Source organism: Dromiciops gliroides, chromosome 2 (assembly GCF_019393635.1).
Source record: "Dromiciops gliroides isolate mDroGli1 chromosome 2, mDroGli1.pri, whole genome shotgun sequence".
Classification (NCBI taxonomy): domain Eukaryota; kingdom Metazoa; phylum Chordata; class Mammalia; order Microbiotheria; family Microbiotheriidae; genus Dromiciops; species Dromiciops gliroides.
Window position 1 is genome coordinate 650,623,983 of NC_057862.1, and position 12,098 is coordinate 650,636,080.

General features: G+C 44.5%; 1 protein-coding gene across 1 annotated transcript in view; it reads left to right on the forward strand.

Moving 5' to 3' along the window:
- The first annotated feature begins 4,120 nt into the window (after positions 1-4,120).
- Positions 4,121-12,098, forward strand: part of CDH1 (cadherin 1) — a 65,878-nt gene continuing 57,900 nt past the window's right edge. The window contains exons 1-2 of the mRNA XM_043988027.1: positions 4,121-4,316; positions 5,346-5,460. Coding sequence (XP_043843962.1) covers positions 4,260-4,316; positions 5,346-5,460 — 172 coding nt within the window. The 5' untranslated portion in view covers positions 4,121-4,259. The remainder of the gene's footprint in view (positions 4,317-5,345; positions 5,461-12,098) is intronic.

Here is a 12,098-nt window from a genome sequence, read left to right on the forward strand (position 1 = left end):
ACTGATCTATCCTGGTGGTAGCCTGTGCCAAAATGTATAAACCCAAATGGCCTAAGCACATGATCTGAAATCCATTAATAAGGAAGGAATGGGGTGCAAAGGAAAGGGAGTTGGTAAACAATTTTAACTCTGTTTGCAGCCAGCTTTTCTCTTTATAGGTTCTTAAATGACAAAAGAAATTCACATAGCTGGTTGTTGTTTTTTTCTCCTAGAGATTTTGTGGGAAGAACACTCAATTTATTTCTTAATTGAATATTATTTTATTGCATTTTGGTCCATAAAAGATGTATTTAATATTTCTGTTTTCCATACTTATTTGTGAGGTTTTTCATGCCTTAACACAGGATCAATTTTTTGTGAAGGTGCCATGCAGAGCTGAGAAAAAAAGTTTCTGTTGATGTTTGATATTCTCCAGAGGCCTATCATATATAACTCTTCTAAAATTCTATTGCAGTCCATCATTTCTTCTTCCTTTTGGGGGCATTGCATTTATATAGGTTTAAGAGGAATAAATTGAGGTCTCCATTGTTATACTGTTACTGTCCATTTCTCCCAATAATTTATTTTTCTTTAAGAATTTTGATGCTGCGACATTTGAGGCATATATAGATAGATAGATTTTTTTTAGGTGAGGCAATTGGGGTTAAGTGACTTGTCCAGGGTCACACAGCTAATAAGTGTCAAGTGTCTGAGGCCAGATTTGAACTCAGGTCCTCCTGACTCCAGGGCTAGTGCTCTATTCAGTGTGCTGCCCTGAGGCATATATTTAATATTGATATTAACTCATAGTCTTTGTTACATAATGGCATATGGCATAATGTAATTTCCCTGTTTATCTCTTAAAATTACATTTATTTTTTTGTTTTTTGTTTTTGTAGGCAATGGGGGTTAAGTGACTTGCCCAGGGTCACACAGCTAGTAAGTGTCAAGTGTCTGAGGCTGGATTTGAACTCTGGTACTCCTGAATCCAGGGCCAGCACTTTATCAACTGCGCCATCTAGCTGCCCCTACATTTATTTTTGTTGTCAGCTCTTCCTATTATAGAGCTATTCCCCTGTTAATCTTATTTCCCATTTTCCTACTTTGTGGCTTATTTCTTGGATAATGGGATTAGATCTTCTAAGGACAGTTTCATTCCTGGGATTCTTTGAGCTAGAAGTGACCTTGGAAATCATTGAGTCCAGCTCCCTCATTTTATAGGTAAGGAAATGGTCCATCAGGCCTTGTAGGCTTAGTTATTGTTCAGTCCTACTCTCTGTGACCCAATTTGGTTTGGTTTGGGTTTTGGTTTTTTTGTTTGTTTTTGGCAAAGCTACTGGAGTGGTTTGCCATACCATTTCCTTCTCTAGCTCATCTTACAGATGAGGAAACTGAGGCAAACAGTGTAAAGTGACTTGCCCAGGGTCACACAGCTAGTGAGTGTCCAAGGCTAGATTTGAACTCAGGAAGACAGGTCTTTCCTGACCCCAGGACCGGTACTCCATCTAATGTGCTACAGAGCTGCCCCAGCCTCTAGGATAAATGTTTCTAGGATAAACAGAAAGTTCTCAGTTTTGCTTTTTTTTATTTCTTATTTTTATTTTTTGCAGGGTAATGAGGGTTAAGTGACTTGCCCAGGGTCACACAGTTAGTGAACGTCAAGTGTCTGAGATCAGATTTGAACTCAGGTCCTCCTGAATCCTGGGCCGATGCTTTATCCACTGCGCCACCTAGCTGCCCCAAACCTGAATTACTAAGACAAAAACTGCCTGCTTCTGACATCTGTTCAAATGGAGGGTTCAGAACAAACTTGGGGGGAAAGGCTGGGACACAGGGAAGGGGGCCAGAATTGTCCCTTCCAGCTCTAAATTTATGATACTATATTCACACTTTGAGTATAAATTACCTGATCAAGCTCCTTTCAGATTTAGAATACAATTTTAGCATTTTAAAAAATTAATTAATTTATTTTTACAGGGCAATGGGGGTTGTGACTTGCCCAGGGCCGGTGCTTTATCCACTGCGTCACCTAGCCGCCCCGCAGTTTTAGCATTTATAACTGGAAGTGACCTTAAAAATCATCTAGGGGGCAGCTAGGTGGCCCTGGATTCAGGAGGACCTGAGTTCAAATCCAGCCTCAGACACTTGACACTTACTAGCTGTGTGACCCTGGGCAAGTCACTTAACCCTCACTGCCCCACAAAAAAATCATCTAGATCATGATTTCCAACTTATGGGATGGTAGCTTGCAAGGGTTATTTCAAGGGATAAGGGAGTCTATATGCCCACCAAACTGTCCTTTTCATTTTTTAATATTTAACTCCAACCTCTCCCAGTTCTGCTCCTGACTCTGGACTTTTCTTGAACATGTCCTGGTGGTCTTCTCAGCTTGAAAAATGTCTGGCCACCAAGCTCAAAAGCATCCTTCTTACTGTGGGAGATGGTTATACCCTGGTCCCTTCTCACCCTGGGAGATTCCTTCTTCCCTTCTTTTGATTGGTTAATGTCTCCTGAAACTTTCATTTTTTATTTTATTTTTTTTTTTTTGGTGAGGCAATTGGGGTTAAGTGACTTGCCCAGGATCACACAGTAAGTTGTCAAGTGTCTGAGGTCGGATTTGAATTCAGGTCCTCCTGACTCCAGGGCCAGTGCTCTATCCACTGCGCTACCTAGCTGCTCCAAAACTTTCATTTTAAGGACGAATTCAGGCCAGGTAGAGTGCTCTTTCATTCCCCAGAGCTGACTGACTCTTCACTTCTTTCTCCACAGTTCCTTCTCAGTAGGTACCCTCCCTCTCTTTCCCCCTCCCAACAGCTTTTAGAAGTCTTCCGAATTCCATTAGAATGTAAGCTCCAGGAGGTCAGGGACTTTCTTTTTTGCTTCTATTTACATTCCCTTGTGGTTGTCGTGGTAGTTCCATGTCCCAGCTCTCAAATCATTTCCCATTTGTATTACCAGCGTTTATCGCAGTGTCCGGTACATAATAAATGCTTAATAAATACTTATTGGCTTGACTCCAAATAATGCACTTGACTAATATGTAATTTGCCTACCCAACATAGTCATTTGAATTTTATTTAACTCCAACTAATAAAATGCAGCCTTTTGGAATTATGTAGACGCAGTTGCAAAGCTTTTGAATACATTTGTATTTTACTAACAAAGTTGCTACAAACGCTTAGAAAGTTTTTGTCATTTTCTCGATCCAGTGACGTTACTAGTTACAACTACAATCGCCGGTGGTCTGGAAATGTTTTTTTGTGCTTAGAAGGGGTCCTCATCGGCGGAAAGGTTGAAGACTATGGGTCTAGTCCAGTTTCCCTCGTTTTGGAGAGGAAGAAACTGAAGGTCACAGTGCTGACAGGACTTGGGTCATACACCCTTGAGAGCCCCAGGCAAGAAGAAGCAGGAAACCAGAGTGGGAGCTGAGGGAGGGGGCTGAGAATTAGTATTAAGTTCTGACACTTAAACCTCTTTTCAAGGAGACTGAAGAGAAGATTTCAGCTTCAGAAAGGAATTGGATTCCGAGGACCCCGTGGGAATCTACGATTCCATAAACGGTGGTCAAAACAAATTTCCCTAAAGATTCAGATGCCTTTGAGTTTCTTACAATATAAGAAGGGGATCCCTGGCTCAGAGCTCTCCCCGTGTATTGGAAATTTTAAAAATGGCTAGTTTCTAGCAGATGATATGGGGCGGAGGGAAAAGGTGTCGAGGACTCCATCACTATGAGATTCTCTCCTACCCGCAGCCGGTCTCCCACCACTGCCACTCATTAGAATAAAACATACCGCTCGGCGTCCGGCTGTGCGCTGCTCTGGCTCTCCCAGGTACCAGGCGCAGGCGACCTAAAGTTTCGGTGAAAGATCGGAAGTTCAACTTTTGGCCCAGACCCTGGAAGTCACAGCCCGTAGGGCTCGAAAGCGGAGTAATTTAGTTGCCTGGGGTCAGTAGACAGCCGCACATCCAGGCTCAGAACTCCTGGACCGAGGAGGGACTGAGGGCAGCCTGGGCTGGGCCAGGCCCGGTCGGGCCATCCCGACTGGCTCATTGGTGCCTCCCGGCGCAGGTGTGCTTGCGGACCAATCAGCAGCTCTGGAGGGCGGGTCCCTCGGGGCTCACCTGGTTGGCCGCTGGCTTGCAGTCGCAGTTTTGGCCCGACTGAGAGACTGAGCGAGTGAGGACCTTTGGTCCACCTGCGCCTCCGAGTCGCTGCGCCGCTCCGGCCCCAGCCCCACCCGCTCAGCCCCTGCTGCGGCCGCACCCTCGGGGCCACCACCATGGCTACTAGTCGGAGTTGGTCTTTCAGCCTCATCTCTCTCCTCCTACTGCTGCAGGTAAAGCCCCGGAGCGAGCGGCGGGGCATGGGGCACTTTCTTGGTGGCTGAAGGAGAGGTGTGGGGAGACTCTGATCCTTCCCCTGGAGAGAACTTCGGTTATCCCCGGCCTCACCCCACCCCGCGCCCCCTGTCCCCCAGCTGCCCCCCTCACGCCCATCCCTTTCTCTGCTCCCTCGCCTCACCTCCCCTTAGCTCTCCTCGCCTCCTTTGCTTCTTTCTTTTTCCCCACGGGTCACCGAATTAACTCCGGCTGCGGGGGACCTCTCCTCGAGAACTGAAGTTTGCTTTTGAGGGGGACACTCGGCTCTTATTTCGCTTGTGAGCTGGCGCAGTGCGCCCCGAAGGGGCAAGTGGGGAAACGCACGGCTTAGGGGACCCTAGCGCCGATCTGGCACCTCCCTCCCTTCTCGCCCTCCTCCATTTCTCTGGGGTGCGGGGGTAGGGTCGTTCGTACTATGAACCCAAAGTTTTAGGAGAGAAATCTGAGCTGGCCCTGAGGTCAAATTCTAAGTGGGGGTGTGGTGGGTTTGGACGGGGAGGGGGTGGGGGAAGAGATGAGGCTGGGGAGAACCGGTGTAGGGGGGGAGGGGAAATCTCTAGTGTACTTAGGGTTGATGGGGTCTGTGACTGGAGTGGGGGGATTTCCGGGGTGGTATGGGGGCAGGATGAGAAACTTAGAGTGAGAGTTGGGGAGCCTGTGCATGTTTGGAGGAGGGCAGATAGAGGGGAGGATGACCAAGGGCTTCTGGCTGGATGAGATCTGGTTGCAAGAGAGGGGAATCACGCTGCTTTGATTTGGGAAGGATGACCGTCCGGGCTGGACTGACTCTCGTCCGCTTCTCTCCTTCTCTTCTGGGAGCAGCCGGCTGTGCGGATTTTTGGTGGGGAGGGAGCGGCTAGGGCCCAGGGCCAGGCCGCCTTCACCCCCACCCTCACTGGGGCGAGGCTGGCAAGTTTCGGTGCGGGGGAGGAAGGCAATTCCCTTCAGTTCCCAGTCACCCCAAACCCCTTTTTCTTCCCCCTCAGGCGCCGTTATGGCTTTGCCAGGACACGGGACATTGCCGGCCGGGCTTTGCCTCCGAAAATTATACCTTCGAGGTGTCCGGGGCACACCTGGAGCGAGGCCGAATCCTGGGCCAAGGTAAGCGGCCTGTGGGGGAGGGGGCGGCGGCTGTTGTTCTGCTGCCCACCCCTAGGGGATGGGTGGAGAATCGATGACCTAGGAAAGTGATCGGCCGGTGAATTGGGGGCGGGAGCAGGGAAAGGGCCGGCCCCCTTGTGTTCTGGCTGGGGTTTTGATGAAATTAACCTTTATGCTGCGTTCCTTGGGTTGAAATTAACCTGTGTAAAGGAATTCCTTTTCTCTTCGGAAATTACCCCCGCCCCAACAAATACTTACTGAACTTGCCAATGTCTTATATTTCCGCCCCATTATCTTGTACAAGACTTAAATCTTTTAAGTCTTAAATTAATTTAGAGCCCCCTCCCCCCATCTTTGCATGGTATTGGAGTTTTTCTTCGGGATGAAAATGAAACCGATAATATTCCTATAAGTAATTGATTTAAAAAAAAACAACAACCTTGATAACTGACTCAGAGGGAAAGTATGTGAGTGACCTGGTCATTTCTTGGGTTTCTGATAGTGCTATCAGAATTATGTTTGAGTTTCTTGTCTTGCTGGCCAAGTAAGAGGGAAGTTTAGAATATTCTTTGGCTAAATGATTGAAGTATGCTCTCTTCCAGTTTCAGTGTGATTAATCAGCTCTCATACAGTGAAAACTGCTGTTTAAAGTTTTCTCCATTGTTTGACTTAGAAAAAAGATGGGGATGTGATTCTTCCCCTCCCCAGCAATTTAACTTAATTTTAGACAGTTGCCTGAGGGGCTGGCCCTTGGTCTCATGGAGAGTATGTGTTTAGAGGTAGGTCTTCCTGACTACCAAGGTCAGGAACGCAACTTTTGAAGTCCAAGATTTGAGCTCATTTTCTACCTCAAGACACTTATTCTTTGTCCTTGTTTTCAATCAGTTTGGAACCTAATTGGGGAAGCCAATTGAGCACATTTGAAAAAAGTAGGAAACAAAAATAATAATTTAATAGTTAAATTGTGTGATACATCAAATGCTCCAAAGAATTCAGGGGAAAGGAGAAGTCAGAGAATTCTTAAGCTAAGTTGCATAAGCATATGAGCCATGTCTTATTTTGCTCATTGCATTTTTTTCCCCCAGTAATAGCAGAACACGGTAAGGATATGTGTCTGTATGTGCAAGTATATGTAAAATATTATCTGGACTCCTGATTTCATCAGTAAAGGGGGTTTTCTACCAATGCAGCTCAGCAGCAATTTTGTAACTACTAGTCTTAGTTGCTTAAGACCACTGAGAAGTTGTGATTGGTCTGTGGAATGTTTAATAGGTAGGACTTGAACTCTAAAGCCAGGTAGGTCACTCTCCTCTGTACCAAATTGCCTTCCTTTACATTGTATATGGTTGCACAAATGTTGAAAGTTGAAAGGCTGGGTGGATACTCTTAAGGGAGGCTTCACACTACTAGTTCTGTGGCATTAGCAAAATTTGAAGAACTGAAGTATTTCTCCTAACATGGTGCATATGTTAGAAGCTTAATAAAGATTTGCTTAGAGGGCTGGAATAGTCAAAGAAGATTTGTTGGAGGTAAGACAAGTGAGATTCTGAAGGACATGAAGGATTTCGATGGGGGAAATGGAGATAAGAGAGATATTCTTTGTTCATGGTTGGGTCATACTAATATAATAAAAAGTTAATACCTAAATTACCTAATTCAGTTATATTACCTATATTACCTAAATTACGGCTTCTAACCAGTTTGACTACCAAGTAGTTTATAGAGCTAGAAAAAAACTTCCTTTGAAGAAGCAAAAGCTATAGAATATTGAGGGAATAATAGTGAAATAAAAGTAGAAACAGAGGAAAAAATTGCTTGTAAACCCCTACCTGTCCAGACTACTGGCTTGACTTGGAAGTTAGGAAGACCATGGTTCAAATCCCACCTTAGATACTTAACTAGTTGCATGTAAGTCATTCTGCCTCAGTTTCTTCCTCTACAAAATGAGTGTCTCTTTCAGGTCTATATCTGTGATCCTTGCTACATGCAGCATATGTGGGGCTTTCTTATACTTTTTTTGTTAGAAGTTAGATCACTCAACTGGTATGCATATATATGTGTATATACGTCTGTATACATTTGAGGGTATAGCCTTTTGTGTTTGTATCTAGCATCTTGCAGGTAGATGCTGAATTAATGTTGGCTGAATTGAATTGGGTGAACCATCAGCCAAGACTCGATAGGCATAATATCTGTTGGAGATTCCAGTGTGTAAAACTAGGGGTAGGTGCTTCTCTCCTCTCCCTCTACTTCTGTCCCTCCTTCCCTCCTTTGTTTTCCAGCTTTATCTCATGGTTATTCCCCTCAGTGTACTTTCCATTGCAACCAAATTGGACTACTGTCTGTCCTTTTTGTCCTTTTGGCAATCTTCATATATACCCAGAATGCCCTCCTTCAATCTCCTCAGCCTTTTGATTTTTCTCCCTTAAACCCATTTCAAAGGCCCCCTCCTGAGAAGCCCTCCTTGATTACCCCTTACCATTTCTCTACTTCTCCCCTCCTACTTCTCAAAGCACTTTGCATGCCTCCACCCTGATGCACTTATGTGCCACTGTATTATAAGGATAACAATATCTCATGGGGAGACACTACTCTGCTAAAAGAATTAGACTTAGATCTTCCCATCAGAAAGCCCTAATGGGCAAAGAGGAAGAACAACTTAAGCTTTGAGACTGGAAATGTAAAAGTTGGCTAGTAGTTTCAGGAGTGTTCATTTGTACTTTTTTTTTAATCACCTAAAGAAAAAATTGCTGCTATTCCTTTCCATTTTAAATCCAAATTTACCCCTTGTGCATCTTCCTTCTCACCATTCAAGGCTCAGCTAATAACACACCAAGTGCTTCATAAAATCTTGTTGCTTGATTGACTGTTTTTGTTTTTTGGGGGGTTTTTGTGTGTTTTTTGTTTGTTTGCGGGGCAGTGAGGGTTAAGTGACTTGCCCAGGGTCACACAGCTAGTATCAAGTGTCTGAGGCTGGATTTGAACTCAGGTCCTCCTGAATCCAGGGCCAGTGCTTTATCCACTGCGCGGCCTAGCTGCCCCGATTGACTGTTTGTTAACAAGATGAGCCCTTTTGATGTATCCCCAGCCTCTTCCACAGAATGGGCTACCCCTAAGAAATTCTATTTAGAATTTTAGGAGTCTCTTGAACATATATCTGGAAAATTTGAGGAGGTAGCTGCTGAAATTATGCTAATTCAGTTCAACCAGCATCTCTTAAGCACCACTGGGTGAGTCACTCTGCTGGTGATATCAAGACAATCCCTGCCCTCAAGGGTTTTACATTCTACCGTGTGCTGTTAAGTAAGGACAATCTATTTTAAGAAGCAGATTTAGGCTAGAAGTAAGGAAAAAATGAGTGGAATTCCCTCTCTTTGGCATTCTAACAAAGGGGTAGATGTTCACTTGTTGGCTGTATTGTTGTGTGGTAGTAGTAGTAGTGGTGGTGGTAGTAGTTTGGGTTGGACTAGATGATTACTAGAGTCCTTTCCAATAACGAAATTCTGTGGTTCTAGAATTTTTTTTTTTTTTGCGGGTCAGTAAGGGTCACCAGGGTCACAGCTAGTAAGTGTCAAGTGTCTGAGGCCGGATTTGAACTCAGGTCCTCCTGAATCCAGGGCCGGTGCTTTATCCACTGTGCCACCTAGCTAGTATGATAAAAGATTGTGTAGAAGGAAGTTACAGATCCTAAGAGATATGGGCTAGGAGGGAGTGCATTGTGAGCATAGGAGATGGAATGTTTGTATATGAGGGAATGGCAAATCTTGATTGGAACAAAGAGTAATTGAAGCAGGAGAGTACTGGAGAGGCAGCTGAGCATCATCAGATCGTGGGGGGCTTTAAGTGCCAGGCTGTTTGTATTTTGTCCCAGAAAGAGGCAGTTTTGAGCTGAATGACATGGTCAGATCTGGCTCTTGGGAATACTAGTTTAGCAGGTGGGTAGAAGGTGAATTGGAGGTAAGAGAGAGTAGAAGCTGGGAGGTCAATGGGGAGGGGAGGGCAGGGCAGGTGCTAATTGCAGTAGTTAGTCTAGGTGAGTCAGAAAGGCCTGAATTAAGGCAGAGGCTGTTGTTAGAGTTGGGGGAGCAGGATTGCTAGGTGGTACAGTGGATAAAGCACCGGCCCTGGATTCCCGAGGACCTGAGTTCAAATCCGGACTCAGACACTTGATACTTACTAGCTGTGTGACCTTGGGCAAGTCACTTAACCCCCTCATTGCCCCCCCCCCAAAAAAAAGAATAGATTTGGGAGAGCAGGGGAAGTGATACAAAAAAATTTATAGAGTTGGGATCCATAAGATTGGGCAGCTACTTAAGTAATTTTTTCATGCTTTAGAATCCCCAGACGTGTACCCCTTTGAGTTCCATTTCTTTGCTGTAGCTTTCTCTCTTAGCTGTTGATTGTCAAACAAGCTAGGCAAGTTCCCTGACTTCCCATGTGTGCTAAGCAAATATCCTTCTGCAAACACTACCATAGACCAGAATGCTTTTCATTAGAAAATCAAATTCGGTCTGGTTTTTTTTCCCCAATACCCTTGATTAGTACAGCCTGGTGGAGGTGGAGGTGGGCTTTTTTTTTTTTAAGTTCATGTTTTTGATTAGGAAAAGCAGTCTGATTTTATTGTGAAACCTAGGGGCAGGGAGGAAGGGAAGCAGCAGGGGAAGAGTGGACTAATTCCTTATCTTTCTGGCTGGTCAGTGGCTCTCAATTTCTGGAGGCATTTCATGGAAAAGATCTTAGCCTCTCAAGTCAATAAGCAGCATTAACAGGCACCGGGGATACAAAGAAAAGCCAAAGACATCCTCTGCCCTTGGAGAGCTCCCAATCTCATGGGGGCAAATGACACACAAACAGCTATGTATAAACAAGCTATATTCAGGGTATATTGAAACTGATCAATGGAGGGAAGGCACTAGAAATCAAGAACGATTGGGAAAGGATTCCTGTGTGTGAGATTTTTAGAGACTTGAAGGATGCCGGGGAAGCCAGTAGGTTTTCCCATCCCAGCTGGAAGTGTGGGGGTCACTCATGGGTCTGAGCCCATTGCTGACCAGCATGAAAGCTTTGATCTGATCTGTTTCCTACCTGGAATTATTTGTTTCCCTTTAGGAAGCCTGGTGTTCCACACTTCTACGAGGAAGAGGGAGAAGAGGGCTGTTGGATTTAGTTAGTGGGTTGAGCCAGTTAGTTAACCCTCATACAGCTCAGGACTCCCAAGCTCAATCAGTCCAACAGCCTCCCTCCGAAGTAAAGTTTGCAGGTGTGTGACACCATCTTCCCTTTGATACTTTTTAATGAATAATTTCTTGAATATGCTTCTGGATATGCCTGGATATTCAATTTTTAAAACCCAGTTAAATAAAACCAAGTAACATATGCAACATGCCATTTCTTCTTTTCTTTTCTTTTTCTGGATGGGGCAATGAGGGCCAAGTGACTCACCCAGGGTCACACAGTTAGTGTCTGAGGCCGAGTTTGAACTCAGGTCCTCCTGAATCCAGGTCTGGTGCACTTTCCACTACGACACCTAGCTGCCCCCGCTTAACTATATTTTAATCAATTCATACAAGTCTTCCCTTTTTTTTTTTTAAATTTCCCATTTACAGTTTGCTTTGGTGCAGTGATATTCCATTCCACTTACATGCCAGTATGTGCAGCCCACCTTGAAGGGCATTCATTGGTTTCCAGTGATTTGATGCCACAAATAGCACTGCTCTATCTAAATACATGGAATCTTTCCGTCTTTCCCCTCCTTAGGTGCTCTGGGTAAAAGGATAGGAGCTGTTGTCTTGTTTTCATATCATTCTAAATCTCTCCACACCTAAAACTTAAACTTCCTCTCCTGGACTAATTGTCATTCAAACCCGTTTTGGGTGAGATTTTACTCCAATTAAATTCATGCAACCTGTGAATCTCTAACCTGAAACAATCTGAGCTTGTTCCCTTAGACTCCCTAATGGGTGTGTGTTCACTAAAATGTCAGGATAGGAACACATTGAAAGATTTGAACTTTAATTTGAAAAACTGGTAAACTTAAGGAGAGGGGAGGTGAGGCAGAGAAAAATTGGAACTCAGAATTTAAAAAAATTGAATGTTAAAAATTGTCTTTACCTATAATTGGGGGAAAATAAAATAATCTTAAAAGGAAAAACTGGTAAAGTCACTGATGAACTAGATCTACAGCTCAGGACTTAATGAGATAATTGGCTTATGATAATTAGAACAGCTCTTAAAATGCTAAAATACTTTCTCAATTTTGAATGCATTTAAGTTTAGGGTAGTCTTTGGATTAGGAACTTGCAACACTCTTCCCCACCCACTATTTCCATCTCTGGAAGATTGTGTGAGAAAATGATTAATAATGGGGTGTTTTGGGGAACAGGAACTCTGTCTGCTTTGCAGGGCCAGCCCAGAGGCAAAGGAAATGTAGATTGACCCTCCTGACTACCTAAAGGAAGTTAACTTACCTATACCACCCTCAAGTCATGCCAATCAATGGATTTGAATGTTACTGGCAAGTTAGCTTGGATCAATGTGCAGTGACCCACCTCTACCTGCTCAAGGATAAAAACCCTTGGAGAGGAGGGTCTTTTTTTTTTCTTGGCGCTCTCTTCCCTCTCCCACTCTGCCCTCTGCCC